The sequence below is a fragment of the Elephantulus edwardii genome, unplaced genomic scaffold, assembly GCF_000299155.1.
Source record: "Elephantulus edwardii isolate Elephantulus edwardi_28Jun2011 unplaced genomic scaffold, EleEdw1.0 scaffold00206, whole genome shotgun sequence".
Classification (NCBI taxonomy): domain Eukaryota; kingdom Metazoa; phylum Chordata; class Mammalia; order Macroscelidea; family Macroscelididae; genus Elephantulus; species Elephantulus edwardii.
The window spans coordinates 5,149,711-5,165,400 of NW_006399956.1; the positions used below are offsets into that span (position 1 = coordinate 5,149,711).

Genomic DNA, 15,690 nt, shown 5'->3' on the forward strand with positions numbered 1-15,690 from the left:
AAACGACTCGACGGCACATAACAACAACAACAGTTTCAGTTTGATCATTTGTTCTACATTTTTTAATGTTCTGGTTCTTTTTCACATTTCATTTCTCTTATTTTCAAAAAAGTTGTGAATGTACTTCATTTTAGAAAGTTAAATAGTTCTGTAAGTCCTATGATTCTATTTTCTGCATTCCAGAGAAGCAGTTTTTAACTCTTGGCAATTGAACTGTTTGCTTTTTGTTAGTATTCACATTTCTATTTCTAAATAGCCTGCTTACTCTTCCATATAGTGAGTTTTCATTTTTAGATGTCATCTGCATGACTATTATGTTTTCATCAATCTCAGCTCTCCTCTGCCTTTTTCATAGTCCTCATCTTATCCTCTTTTTTTTCTCTTTCCAAACTTTAGTTCCATAGTCAAACCTGCTATTTCATTAGCTCTCAACACTTTTCTCTTGTTTTATTTTACTTATTTAGCAAGTCTCCAACCCCAGTTGAATTCACTTCACTTGCTCTATACCTCTTTTTGCCTGGAAAGTTTGTAATGCTGACTAAGTTCTCTGTAACTGTAGTGCAGGATCAGAGAATATTTTGGTTTTTTGTACATAGGATTACTATGAGTCAACTCATTAATTCCTACCAGTATCTGTCTATCTAGATCTATCTACTTATTTAACTTTTTATTGTGATTTGAGTAGAAGTTTACAGAGTAAATTTGTTTTCATAAACATTTTACTTCGTAACAAACATTGGAATCCCTACAAACAACTGAGCTCTTTAAATTCATCATCACAATCTTCAAGTGGGTTCTTGATGGCTTCCTATTATTCATTTACTCTCTCACCTTCTAAATGTCAATTTCACACTACCTCCTTTTTCTCAAACCACAGTCATCTCTTTTCTTTTCTGTAAACTCTTTACTTCCTACTTCACTGAAAAAAATGTAAGCAATTAGAAGGAAACTACCATAAACTCAAAGCCTGCTAGTATCTGAAACCATATCAATCTTATCATTTACTCACGAATTTAGGTTCTGGTTTTTCTTTTTTCCTTTTCCCCCAAATTTTTCTCACTATGCTGAATTACTCATCTTTATAAAAAGTACACCATTCTTTTTAAGAACATAAAAAGTAATAAAAACCCTAATACAAACAAAATCTGTGCTGACCTTTTCTCTTTTTGCTGCCAGTCTACTACTATGTCCCCAATAATAGAAAAACTCAAAAGATGTACTGCTTCTCATCATCTTACCCCACCATCTTCTAATAAATTACCCTTTGCTACCACAAATTGAGTTTTCTTAAGGGCACTAATGACCTCTATATTATCAAATTCATGGACCATATTCTCAGGCATCATCTTTAATCTACCTGTAGCATTAATGGGTTAAGCCTTCTCCTTTCAGGAACATGCTCTTGGCTTTCGCATCATATCCCTCAGTGTTTTTCTATACATTACTGTAGTATATTTTAATGTACATTACGTATATTATCAATGTACATTCTGTCCATTATTGGTAATGCATTTCATTCTCCTTCCCTGAGACTTCTCAATATTGAGGGGCCCCTGTATGCCATCTTTGTAATGCTTACTTCTCTCTGCCATGATTTTAGTTAGCTGAAGACTCTCAAATGCATATATTTCACTTGATCTCTTCCTTGAATTCCAGATTTAAATAAATTGCTGCCCATTCAACATTTCCACTGGGATATTTGATAAGGAACTCTGTAAAAAGAGCAAGGACCACGTAGGAAGAGCCATGCCTGACCTTTCCTGACTTTGCAAAGGAGAACTGTCCCTGTCAACAGTATCAATAGCACAAATCCAATTCCCACGACTTCAGCCATGTGCCCCATATTCTCATACCCCCATACCTCTTTCTACTCATCTCATTGCTTATACAAATACAAATTTGTATTGCTTTATTGGGCCCCAAATTCAATGCATTAGCTCACATACCACACAGAACAATGTTAGAGAAGATAAAAGGTTACAATCCAGGCTAGTAGCAAAATACAGTTAGGATGGCTCCTGAAATGTGCTCACAGGCACCACAGCCTTGATCCTCACTGCTTTAGATCAATGTTACAAAGTTCTCAGTCTTACCAATACTGGCCCTCTACCCAAAGTTGTCCAACAAACTTTGGAAAAGGCTCTTAGCTCCAGCTCCAATAATGTAGCAGTCCCAATGTCTCATCTTAGATCCGGTCTCTACTTTGGCCATGACTACTGCTGCCATATGTGGAGCTGGAAGAAGAATGTCTAGTATCAAAGGGTATCTTACATTCTCTTGCTACTTCTTTTTTTTTGCTGAAGCTGAGGATTTCTAATTCTCCTGCTGCTGGATTGCTCAGTTTAATGGCAAGACTAGCCAATCCCCTTGTGGATTGGTAGACAGTCAATCCCCTGGTGGATAGGCTGGCTAGTATGCCTCATTTGCATAGTGCCACCCATGTATATAGAAAAGTCAAACTATGGCTAGGGAAGTCATATTGAAAGCTAAACTCCACAAACTATAACTTAACCCAATCCAAATAATTTCTGGTCCTTCCAAAACTGGCTTTCCTTCTATTCTCCAAAGACAACTCTCTTATTCCAGTTCCTGAGGAAAAAATAAAACAAAACCCTTGGGATAATTATCAATGCTTTTCTTTCATGTTTTTAGGTACTACTGAGAGAGTTCAGACTCATAGTGACCCTGCATACAATAGAATAAAATGCAGTCTGACCCTGTAACATCTTCACAATGGTTGCTATCCTTGAGCCACCTTTTTATCATATCACACAATAAGTCTAGTAAGCAAACTTTGATGTCTCCACCATAAAAATATATTCCGAATCCAATCACATCTTTCCATCTCTACTGTTTCCACATTTATCTGAGCCACAATCTCCCAGATCAATTAACAACTTGCTCCGGTGGTCTAGTGGTAAGAAACTGTGCTGCAACTCCAAAGGCATGGAGTTCAAATCTACAAAATGTTCCATGGGAGAAGGATGAGCAATCTCCTGTACAATCCACTTCTGCTGAAAACCCACTGGAGTGTCAGCTATGAGTCAATGCAAACTCAACGGTATACAGCAACAACAATTGGTGTTCCTTCTGCCAACCTAATACCTCTCCCTATTATTATTGTTGTTGTTGTTATTTGCCATCAAGTAACCTGCAACTTATAGTGAGCCTATGTAAAACAGCTCTGAACTCTGCCCTGGCCCAGTCTCACTAATTACAACACTCCAACCCCATTGCCCAGTTACTGTATGATTCCATTTCATCCAGAGTCTTCCTCTCCTGCTCTGTCTGTCCCTCCTCCCTTCCAAGCATGATGTTCTCTAAGAACCAGTCAACCCTGGCTGCATGCCCAAAGTATGTGAGATGTAGCTTCAAAATCCTCATCTCCAAGGAGAGACTTAGTTTCACCCTTTCCAAGACAGGCCTATTTGTTTTATTGGCAGTCCATGGTGCATTCAAGACTTTTCTCCAGCACCACAATTTGAAGGCATTGATTCTTCTTTCATCTTTAGTCATTGTCCAACTTTCTGATACATAGCAAATAATGGCAAAGACCATGACCTGGATTAGGCACACCTTAGTCTCTAGACTGACATTGTTACTTTTCAGTATTCTGGAGAGGTCCCTGACAGCAGATTTTCCCAATGCAATTCGTCTTTTTATTTCCTGACTGCTGGTGTTAGGAATGTTGATTTTGGAACCGTCAAGCTATAATTGTTAACAACCTCAATCTCATCTCTCTCTATCATGATGCTGCCAATTGGCACAATGGTGAGAATCTTTGTCTTTGCAATAGTGATAAAACAGCCAGAGTGAATCTTTAAAATTGAAGTTGGATTATACAACTTTTTTGGCTCAAAGTCCTTTATTGGCAACTCATTTATTCAGTAAATCCAAAGTCTTTAACTAGCTTAAATACTCTTCATGACTTCCCTACCATATTATCCCTTGAATTTTGTCTCCCAGGATTATTGAATTCCAGTCACACTGGTATCCTTCCTGTTTAGCACACATGTTAGGCACAATGCCACCTTTAGTCACTATTATATCTATTCCTGTGTCTATTCCTAAAGTCTTACTCTAGTGTGACTTTCACAGAAAATCCTTTCTATGTGGCAGTCTATTGTAAAATGCCAGTGAACTGGTTCCCGAGCTTCTCATGCTGCCATTTCTTATTTGTGTGTTTTTCATAGTACACTTCACAGATGCAAATATCCATCTAAACAAGATGGACTGGCACAGTAATTGCAATAATGAGATTAAGCATACCAGTGCCGGACAGTGCTTTATTCTGTACATAGAGTGCTATGTTGTTGTAGTTGTTATGTGCCTGCACATTGAGTACAATCCATAGCAATCCTATGAACAAGAGATTTGAACCCTGTCCTATGTCATCCTCACACTTCCTGACACACTAGAGCTGATTTCAGCAGCCAGTGTATCAATCCATCTGGTTGAGTCTTCTCTCCTTTGCAGACTATGCTTTTCTAAGCATGGTGTCCCTCTCCTAGCCTCAGCTAACAATATACCTAAAGTATGTGAGATGAAAGTGTGCTATGAGTAGGAAGCAACACAACAGTACCCCAAAGCAAGTCACTATGAAACCATATATGTCTCAGAGAAAGTGCAGCCAGAGTGGCCCTTGAAGACAAAAAATGGTGAAAACTCATCTCATATTTGGACATGTAGCTAGATGAGGCTATTCCTTGGAAAGGGACACCATGCTTGTAAAGATGGAGGGTCAACGAAGGACAGGAAGATCCTCAAAAGATGTATTGACACTATGAACTGCCCTCTGAGGACTGCCTTAGCTGTGTCTCAGAGGTTTTGGTAAGTTGTATCTTCATTATCATGTGTTTCAAGAAACTTTTTTTTTTTTATTTCATTCTTTATATCTTTTATAACCCAATCAGGTTTTAGCAGAGAATTAGTTTACACATGGGTGGTTTTGTAAGCTTTACTCTTTTGTGGTTAATTTTTAATTTTATGGCATTGTGGTCTGAGAAAATACTTTGTATTATTTCAATTTTTTTTAAATTTGTTGAGGCTTGCTTTGTGACCTAATATATGATCAATTCTGGAGAATGCACCATGTGCACTTGAGAAGAAAGTGAATTGAGTTTTAATTGGGTGCAGTTCTCTGAATACATCCACAAGGTTGAGCTGTCTGATTTTATAGTTTAGATTTTCTGCATCTTTGTTGAGTTTCTTTGGAGTTGACCTATCCTTTGGTGCTAGTAGTGTATTAAAATCTCCTACCACTATTGTGGTGCTGTCTATTTCTCTCTTAAATTCTGTTAACCATTGTTTTATGCATTTTGCAGGCCTATCATTTGGTGCATGAATGTTGACCGAGGTTATGTCTTCTTGATCTATTGTACCTTTAATTAGTATGTAATGCCCTTCCTTATCTTCAATGGTGTTTTTCTTTCTGAAATCTATTTTATTAGAGATTAGTATTGCCATTCCTGCTTTTTTTAGGTTGTAATTTGCTTGGTAAATTTTTTTTTCCAGCCCTTGATTTTGAGTCTGTCTTTCTTTTCCTTTATAAGATGTGTCTCTTGTAGGCAACATATTGATGGGCTTTGTGGTTTTTTTAATCCATTCTGCTACTCCTTTATCACCATTGGCTCTTTTTGTTTTGATTTTTCATTGGCTTGCTTAAAAAGTTTGTATACATTGTGTTTCACGCTATTCTTCATTCACATTGTGTTTGATAAAATTATTCTCATGTATTATGTTTTATAAAGTGAATCACTGTTGGCCCTTGTCCATCATTACCCTGTTATTTTACCCAGGTACTTCCCATTTCCTTCTCGCCCTCCCTCCACCCACCAAACTGTGCAAGCCTGTGGTTTTGCCCCTACCCATCTTCACCCTTCCATTCCTTGCATTTTCATACATGTTTTACTAGTTATCCTTCTATTTCTTACAATAATGGACTTATAATTCCTCTGGTTCTGTTGAGATGTCACCACTATCATTAGTTAATTAAGTTATCAGACTCTTCTATTTTTCTTTTGTTAAGTTTGCCAATGGTCTGTCAATTTTATTGACCATTTAAAAATAATGAGTTACTGGTTTTGTTCATGGTTTCAATTGTTTTTCTTCATTAATTTCAGCTCTTGTTACTATAATTTCCTTTCTTCTAGAGGGTGTGGGGTTAAATTTTTTTTTTTTTCTATTTGATCAAGATGTTGAGTTAGATGATCAACTTTGCTTCTTTCTTTGTTTTTATGTGTTTGCCTATTGCTTTGACCCTTGAGACTGTCTTAGCTGCATCCAAGAAGTCTTGGTATGTTTATTTTCATTATTGTTTGTTCTGAGGAACTTTATTTCATTCTTTAATTCATCTACAATCCAATCATGTTCTAACAGGGTGTTATTTAGCTTCCACACTGGTGGTTATATAAGCTTTATCTTCTTGTGGTTAATTTCTAGTTTTATGGCATTGTAATCTGAGAAGATACTTTATATTATTTCAATGTTTTTGAGGTGTTTTTTTCTTTTTAGGTTTGCTTTGTCCCCTAATATGTAATCAATTCTGAAAAATGTGTCATATGCACATGAAAAGTAAGTGAATTGAGTTTTAGCTGGGTGCAGTACTTGGAATACATCCACAAGGTCAAGTTGGCTGAATGCATAATTTAAATCTTTTGCATCATTCTTAAGTTTTTTTTTATGTTGACCTATCCTTTGGAGAAAGTAGTGTGTTTAAAGTCTCCACTGCTATGGTGATATTTTTTTCTTTCTTCAATTTTGTTACAGTTGTTTTATGTATTCAGCAGGCCTATAATTTGGTGCATAGAGGTTGCCCATTGTTATGTCTTCTTGGTCTACTGTGTCTTTAATCATTATATAGTGTGCTTTTTTATTTATGATGGTTTTCATTCTGAAGTCTGTTTTATCATATATTAGTATTCCCACTCCAGGTTCTTTGTGGATACCATTTACTTGGCATAATTGTTCTTTTTCTTTTATTTTTAAAGACTCTGACTTTGTATCTATCTTTCTCTTCATTTCTTAGATGTTTCTCTTGTAGACAACATATTAATTGGGTTAGCGTTTTAATCCATTCTGCTCCTGTTTTTCTCTTGATTGGTGCATTTAGTCCATTCACATTAAATGACAGACTAGGTTTTATTATTATTTTATTATTATCATTTTGCTGTGTTTCTCTTTTTGTTGTTCTTTTTTCTATGGTCCATTCACTTTCCTTTGTAGCCTCTGTGTGAAGGAATTCCCTAAAAAGTTCTTATAGATTTAGTCTTGTTTTTATAAATGCCTTTTTTTCTGCAAAGGATGTTATTTCTCCTTCATATTTGACAGAGAGCTTGCTAGGTAAAGGATCTCAGTTGGCAATTGTTTTCTTTCAACTTTCTGTATATGCCATACCATTGGCTTCTTGCTCACATGGTTTCTGCTGAAAAATCAGAACTTAATCTAATTGTTTTTGTTTGTAGGTTACTTACTCTTTCTTTTTCTTGTATTGTTTTTAGTATTCTATCCTTATCTTTTATTTTGGAGAATTTTATTATCATATGTCTGTATGTTTTTCTTTTAGGGTTTAGTCTGTTTTGTGTTCACTGAGCTTCTTGAATGTGGATTTCTTCATTCTTCATAATACTAAGAAATTTTCTTCTAGTACCTCTTCCACAATTTTCTCCATGATTTCCCTGTGCCTCTCATATCCTGGAATTCCAAGGCTACTGGTTTCACTCCTTTTGATGTCATCCCACTTGATTCTAATCTTGTCTTCATTTCCTTTAGGTCTTATCCTTGATAATTCTTCTAGTATGTTTCCATTGAGGTTCTTGTCTTCCAGTTCACTAAGTTCCTATTCCCTCTTTTTTGTTCTTCATTTTTGTCCTTCCAACATGTTGGACACTTTTACCAGTCATAAAATTAGTAATTGACTTTTCTTGCATTTTTTTATTTACAACCTTGTGTTGGCTATACCATTTCTATCTTGTGATAATTTTTTTTTAGTTCTTGTATCTCTTTATCTATAGTTTCAATTCTTCCATAGTTGTGCAAGTTCCTTCTTATATATATGTGTGTGTGTATGTATGTGTGTGTGTATATATATATATAAATATATATATAATATATAATATGATATATGAGATGATATGAGATATATGATATATGATATATGATATATGATATATATAAAATATAAAATATATAATATATATATTTAGTTATCTCCTTCTAGGTTATTCTTTTATTTGTGACTTTCATTGTTTCTGCCATCATTAGTACTTTCATTCATAGCTGTTCCAATGTCTGCATATCAATATATATCATCTGCCTTCTTGATTCTGGCGTATTCATGAAGTCTGCAATAGTCTCTGCTATTTTGGACAAAGCTTAATATGTTTTTTTCACAGTGTTTTATGCTGTCTGCTGCTTTCCTGATATTATATGAAGTTTTTCTTAATGAGTGTTAGGCTGTTTCTATTGTGTCTGTGTAAGTTGTCTGTAGTTCTTGTCTTTATGATCTTATTGATTAGTTGCAAGTTTAAAATGTTCAATCTATGGGGTCAGACGCTCACTCTACTAAAAGTCTCTTCTGGGACAATTGGCCTTAACTAAAGTCCGTCCTAGTTTTGCACTGCAGCCCTGCAGGAATTTTGCCTTCATATAGACCCTTGTCCCAAACTCTATTTCCTCCTTCCTGTATGAAATTGCTGAGTTGTGTGAGACCAGATGCTTCATTTGAGCAGTTTCTCTTTCACCTTTTCTCCTGAAGTGTCATGTCTTTCTTTTCTCTTGAGTGATGCAAGATCAGGCCTGCCAGCTCAAGCACCTTGTGGGCAGGGGGTGGGGTTCTCAAGTCAGCCCTCTCTAACTCAGAAAGCTGAAAAAGACTTTCCTGTGATTGTAACTTTGTGTCCCAAGCTCTCTTATCCTGTTTGCTCCCTGGAATAGCCCCACAGCTGTAGAGGCAAGGATACCCAAATGGAGGAACCTATCCCTAGGGAAGCCTGAGTCCCGTTTCCCCACAAGCACTGGAGAGGCCCTTCATCACCATTGCCTCTTGAACATATATTGTTTCGTGAAATTCTATGTCAGCCAATTCTTTTTGGTATAGTGAATTTGTGACTTTCTTCCAACTTCTTTTGTTGCTTCTTGGATCATTCAACATTTTGCCATCAGCACCTTTAAGTACTGAAACTCAAAACTTAAATTTGCTCTTCAGTTCCTTCAGTGTAAGAAATGCTGTGAAAGTTCCTCCTTTCTGATTTTCTGACTCCAGTTCTTTGCACATTTCATTATAATATTTTGTCTTCCCACACTGCCCTTCAAAGTCATCTATTCAGTCCTTAACTTCTTGATTTTTTCTCTTTGCTTTGGTTTCTCTGTGCTTGAGTGCAATATTTAGAGTTTCTTCTGACATCCATCTTGGCCTTTTCTTCTTTCTCCATCTCTGTAATGACCTTTTGCATTCTTCATGGATGATATTCTTGATATCCTCCCACAACTAATCTGGTCTTTACTCATTAGTTTTCAAGGCCTCAGACCAGTTCCTGAGATGGTTTTAAATTCAGAAGGGATAGACTCAAGGGCAAACTTTGTTTCTTATAGATTTTATTTTCTTTAGCTTCAGTTTGAATTTGTGTGTGAGTAGTTGATGATCTGTTCCACAATCAGCACCTGGCATAGATTCCACAGCTTATATTGAACTTCTCCAATGATTTTTCCCATAGATCAATCTTATTCCGGTGTGGGCCATCAGGCAATGTCCATGTGTATAGTCACCGTTTGTATTTCTTATAAAAGGTATATATATGCAATTAATAAATCATTGATTATACAGAATTCTGTGATTATGTCTCTAGCATAATAACTTTATTTCTAAGAGCTTTTGATGTAACTTCTTTTCTCTAATACCCTCTTTTTTTAGAGGTTGATTTTCATTCACTGTTTCAGGCCCTGAAAAGATTTATTAATTATAGCAAGTTATATTCTTCAGTTTGGGAATTTTCTTTTTTTCTACATTTTTTTACATTTTCCTGCACTTTATATACTTCCTCACATTCCTTTTATTTGAATATTATCTCTACCAAGATTGTAATTTCTCATCTCTTTTCCTTCAGTTAGTCTTTCTACACTAGTATCAGAGAGATTTCTTCAACTTTATCATCAAACTCCTACTATGTCTTTTTTAATTATTTTAATTTTCAGAAACTTTTTGTTGTTCTCAGAATGTTCTTTTTCAAAAAGACCTTGTGTTCCTGTTGTTGTTCTTTGTTATATACCATGCAGCTGGAATCAATTCATAGCTGGCCCCTGGTGAGTTTTCCAAAGCAATTATTCACACAGAAAGAAATTTCCCATTCTTCTGCACAGCAGCTGGTGGATTTGAACTGCATGCCTTTGGGATAACAGCACAGCTTCCCCAGGGCTCCCTATTCCTATTTAATGGATATAATAATTTTTCTTAACTCTGAACATGTAATAGTTTCCTTGAGGTACTAGTCAGCCTATAACCTGTTTCTTTTAGCCTGCTTCTTTCAGTGTTTTACTTTCTTTGATTCTACAGATTGTTCTCCATTGTCTGATGATCCACTATATGGCTGAGATCTTTATGTCTGTTAGAGGGCAAGTTGGTTTTGATTCTGAGATTTTTGCATATGAAGAAGTTCAATTAGGGTATATTTAAAGTCTGTATTTTCATGATTTTTATCTTGGTATGTAAGAGTCCCTAAGACAAATCTTGCTACTGCCTGTCTTGAAGGATTAAGCACAAATTCAGCTTTTGGGAGTTAGAAGCAAGAATAAGGCTGGAAGATTTCAGTTTTCACAATGTATGAGTTTTTATATAAATCTGTTGCTACCAGCATGGTACCCTCACCATCAACTCTGATATTTCCCAATCGACAGACCCTCTGTTTAACACTTTTCAGAGAATCAATCTTTGTAGTTTTTCACTGGTATGGAGGAGAAAATGTTATTGTGCTAACAAGTAACATAATGGATGAGCTCTCTGGATCTAATCTATACATAGGTTTATAGCTAATTCTTTGTCTATATGCCCACCATCCTGTACTGAGAGATACTTATGCCAACTTTTGAGCCATGTTATTTTTCTGTGTTTCATTCCAGGTTCTATAGGCTTCCTTCCTACCATTTTCAGGGTTGTTTACGGGTGTTTCAGTCACTTATTAATTTTTCCACTATCCAGCTTTCAAAATGGTCTTGCTATTTTATTCTCTACTGCTCTACTTGCCTTTGCACATACACTGTTTTTTAAAAATGCTGTTGCTATTTTGGTGGGTGTTTAGGATAATGTGATGGTAAATACATGTATTCATTCAATATCTTTAACTGGATATTGAGAGGAGTATTTTTCATGTAAACTTGTTTTGCTCTCACTCTCACTAGGAAAGCCGGGTTAGTAAAGCAGTTGAAGTGATGATTCAACATGTAGAAAACTTGAAGAGAATGTATGCCAAAGAGCATGCTGAATTAGAAGAACTGAAACAGGTTCTTTTGCAGAATGAAAGATCTTTTAACTCTCCTGGAGATGAAGGTAATTCATAAAAGTTTAAGATAACAATATCAATTGAATTTTTCCAACATTTTGCTTTCCCCCCCATTTTTTTCTTTATATACTTTATTATAGCTTAGTATAAGATCCTTAAAGTTATTAAATAAGTCATTCCTACCTATTTAGATAATCTTTTTAGACAATCAAAAGGAAGATGTCAGAAAATTGGCACAGGACTATTGTCAGAGAAAAGAACTTACTGATAATGATGCCAAAATACAGTAAGTCAATTTCATTTGCTGAGATGACAGAATCTATTTCATCCAGTTCATTGAGTTGACTGTCTTGTAGAAACTGAGTTGATTCAAGCTTGTGGTGGCTACACATGTTGCAGAATATAACTGAGCTTGATAGGGTTTTATTTTGGGTTTTTGTTGTTGCTGTGCATTTTTTTTAGGCTTTAAATGTGATGGAAGTAGCTGACTAAGAAGTTCTGCCATGTAACCACTAATTGGGTTTGAACCATTATTTTAGTTGTTGTTGTTGTGGTAGTGGTGTGCTGTCAAGTCAGAACTGACTCATACCTGATCTCCAGTGGTTTTCAGAGGCAGTAAATCTCACAGAAGGAGATAACCCACGCTTTCTCCTGCGGAGCAAGTGGTGAATTTGAACCACCTGCTTTGGGTTGGTAGTGCAGCACCTTAGCACTAGGCCACCTGATAATAGTCAAGAGTAAATTGTGACAACTAGGGACCTAAATTGATCCTGGTATTATTTTCTGCTTAGGATATATTATAGTTAATTCTTTTTCCACATGTAAGGTGGACTGTAATAATGTAAATAGTTTATTTACTCATCAGTTATGGCTTTTTATTCTCCAAAGCTGAGATGATGTTGGCACAGTAAACTGAATGGATTTTAAACTGGGGAAAAATTATATGTCATGTAAGTTATGTTAATATAAACAAAAAATAAATAAAATCCATTGCCAGTGATTTGATTGTGATTCTAAGCAACTGTTCTGAACAGGGTAAAAAGACTTCATTTCATTTTCAAGGCTGGAACTCTTCACAGAAGCAAACTGCAACTGGTACATCTTTCTCTAACAAAGTGATTGCGGGTTCTGAAAACTGACATTTGAGCACTTCAGCTTTCTGTTAAACAAGGTATCACTAGGGCTGCTCACATTATAGTGATATTGTGAGAGAATTAGAATCAGAATTTCTGATAAATCAGTTTTACACAAATCTTTTTTCCCCCTCTATATTATACAATGTACAACCCTGCTTACTGAAACTGAGGAGGACCTCACGGACTTGCTACAGAAGGTCAAGGACTGCAGCCTTCAGTATGGACTGAGGCTCAATGTCATGAAGACAAAGATTCTCACCACTGGCCCAATTGGCAGCATCAGGATGGATGGTGAAGAGATTGAGATTGTTCACAGTTTCAGTTTGCTCAGCTTCACGGTCAACACTCTAGGCACCAGCAGCCAGGAAATAAAAAAAAAAGTATTGCGATGGGAAAGTCTGCTGTTAGGGACCTCCCTAAAGTGCTCAAAAGCAATGGTGTATCTCTGGAGACTAAGGTGCATCTGATACAGGCCATGGTCTTTGCAATCACTTGTTATGCATCAGAGAGTTGCACAATGACTAGGGAGGATAGAAGGAGAATTGATGCCTTTGAGCTGTGGTGCTGGAGAAGAGTATTTATTGAATGTACCATGGACTGCCAAGAAAACAAACGGATTCATCCTGGAGAGGGTTAAACCAGGCTACTCCTTGGACGCAAGGATTCTGGGGCTTTGTCTGACATACTTTGGACATGTTGTAAGGAGGAACAGGTCCTTGGAGAGGGCCATCATGCTTGGGAGGGTGGAGGGACAGCACAGGAGGGGAAGACCCTCTATGACGTGGATTGATTCAGTGACTGCGGTAATCAGGATGGGTGTGTCAGAGGCAGTGCGATTGGCATAGGATAGAGCAGGGTTTAGGGTTGTTGTACATAGGGTCGCTATGAGTCGCAAGCAACTCGATGGCACATAACAATAACAACATATTATACATGAACTTTTCTGTTAAAGTTCTTATTTATGTGAACTCTTCCTCCTTCTAGACAAGTAACTGTAATAGATACTTTTCTGATCTGTGTTTAGGCTTTAATTAATTCAGTAGATGCCATTTAGTGCCTGCTGATCCAGACCATGGTCTTTGAAATTACTTACTATGCATCAGAGAGCTTGACAATGACTAAAGATGACAGAAAAAGAAATGATGGCTTTGTGTAGTGGTGCTGGAGAAGAGTCTTGAACATATCATGGACCACAAAGAAAACAAATAAGTCTGTCTTGGAGAGGGTGAAACCAAGTTTCTCCTTGGATGCTAGGATTTTGAAGCTCCATCTCACACACTTTGGGCATATGGTTATCCATCCTTGGAAAAGGATATCAAGCTTCAAGGGTGGAGGAACAGTGAAATAGAAGATGAACCCGAATGAGATGGACCAATACAGTAACGGGGCAATGGGGTGGGTATGTCAGAGTCAGTGAGACTGGCTCAGGACAGAGCTGGCTTCAGAGTTTTTGCATATAGGGTCACTATGAGTTGCAGTTGACTCAACAGCACATGACAACGACAACAACAATGTATTAGGTAAAAGGAGCCCTAGCGTAGTGTGTAATAATCAGGCTGCTAAGGGTTGATGGTTTGAATCCACCAACCAATTTGTGAGAGAAAGATAGAACAGACTTCTCCATAAAGAATTCCAGCCTTGGAAATATAATGGAAGGTTACTATGAATAGGAATTGATGCAGTCATCAAGTATTTGGCTGCTAAACAAAAAGTCTGTGGTTCAAACCTGTCAGCTCTAGGAGGAAGAAGGAGCAATCTCCTCTGGTGAAGCTATATAGCTTTGGAAACCCTATGAAGCTGTTCTGTAGGTTATGGTTAGTTAGAATCAATTTTATGACAACAGACTTGAAGATTTTTTTTAATGCGCTAGATATTGTAAACCTCTAAAGCAAAAAGGGATATTGCGTTCTAGTGGCTAGAAGAGTAATTTCTCTGAATCACTAAATTAATGTCAAATTGATATTAATTAGCATTGCTCGATCATCTGCAAAGTCTTACACAAGATCTTTTCTGACAATGCATTTATTTTAAAGAGTTATGACATTTCATTTAGTATAAACCACACAAATAATTTCTAACATGTGTTTTTCTTCAGAAGACTGCCAGATTAAAAAACGTTCAGCGTCTCTGAACTCCAAGGTAATTATTAATTCCCTTGATAATTTCACCTAGCAAATGCCTATCAAATACTTGGAAATAAGGTTATTTTTTAAATGTTATTTGGAGCTACATAGTTTTAAATGTAAATCACATAAGAGTTTTTAATGTGTATATGTGTGTATTTGTATTTACATATTTATGCTTTTATACTCCTTGTTATATTAATTAAGCCTGCTTTCCTGGTTCAGGAAAGACATATTAACAATAATGTATTTCTTCCTCATGGAAACAAAAGTTGACAATCAGCATGCCAGGGAAGAGAGAGCAGTTTCACCAGATCCACAGGGACATTTTCTATTCCATCCTTCTCAGCTGGCTACTTCAGAGTCTGCACTAAGTCCACACTGTAAAACCCAGTCACTTTCTAAGAAGAAAGTAGCATAGAGAGATGTTTCTCTTCTCTCTAGAAACACATGTTAGACAATTCACACCTTTCTAGGTAAATGGAGGAGAATGGGATATTAAAGATCAACCAGCAGATTCTGCTATAATTGAAAAACAAGATTTAACAGATGTATGTTTTTGAGCAAGTGATTCTACAATCACTCTATCCAAATCCTTTTTTTTAACATATGAGGAAATAATGAAGCCCAGAAATGAAGTGATTAATCTTTAATCATTTAATACTGTGATCCTGTAGATGTTATTGTGTGCCCTCAAGTTAGAACTGATCCATAGCTGACCTTTCAGCAAGTTTTCAGAGGCTGTAAATTGCACATGATGAGATTGTCCATTTTTCTCCTATGGAGAATATGGAGGAAGATTTCAACGTCATGTCTTTGCGTTGGCAGTGTGACTCCTTACCACAGAGGGTCATATTTAAGCCTTAAGAACCATATAACACTACATAATCTTTTTCTTTGTAAAGCTCAAATCTTATATAAAGACATCTATGCTTTAAG

General features: G+C 36.4%; 1 protein-coding gene across 1 annotated transcript in view; it reads left to right on the forward strand.

Annotated features, from left to right (window-relative positions):
- LOC102870330 (myosin-3-like) overlaps positions 1-15,690 on the forward strand; it is a 154,129-nt gene that overhangs the window by 125,725 nt on the left and 12,714 nt on the right. The window contains exons 29-30 of the mRNA XM_006897220.1: positions 11,392-11,539; positions 14,724-14,767. Coding sequence (XP_006897282.1) covers positions 11,392-11,539; positions 14,724-14,767 — 192 coding nt within the window. The remainder of the gene's footprint in view (positions 1-11,391; positions 11,540-14,723; positions 14,768-15,690) is intronic.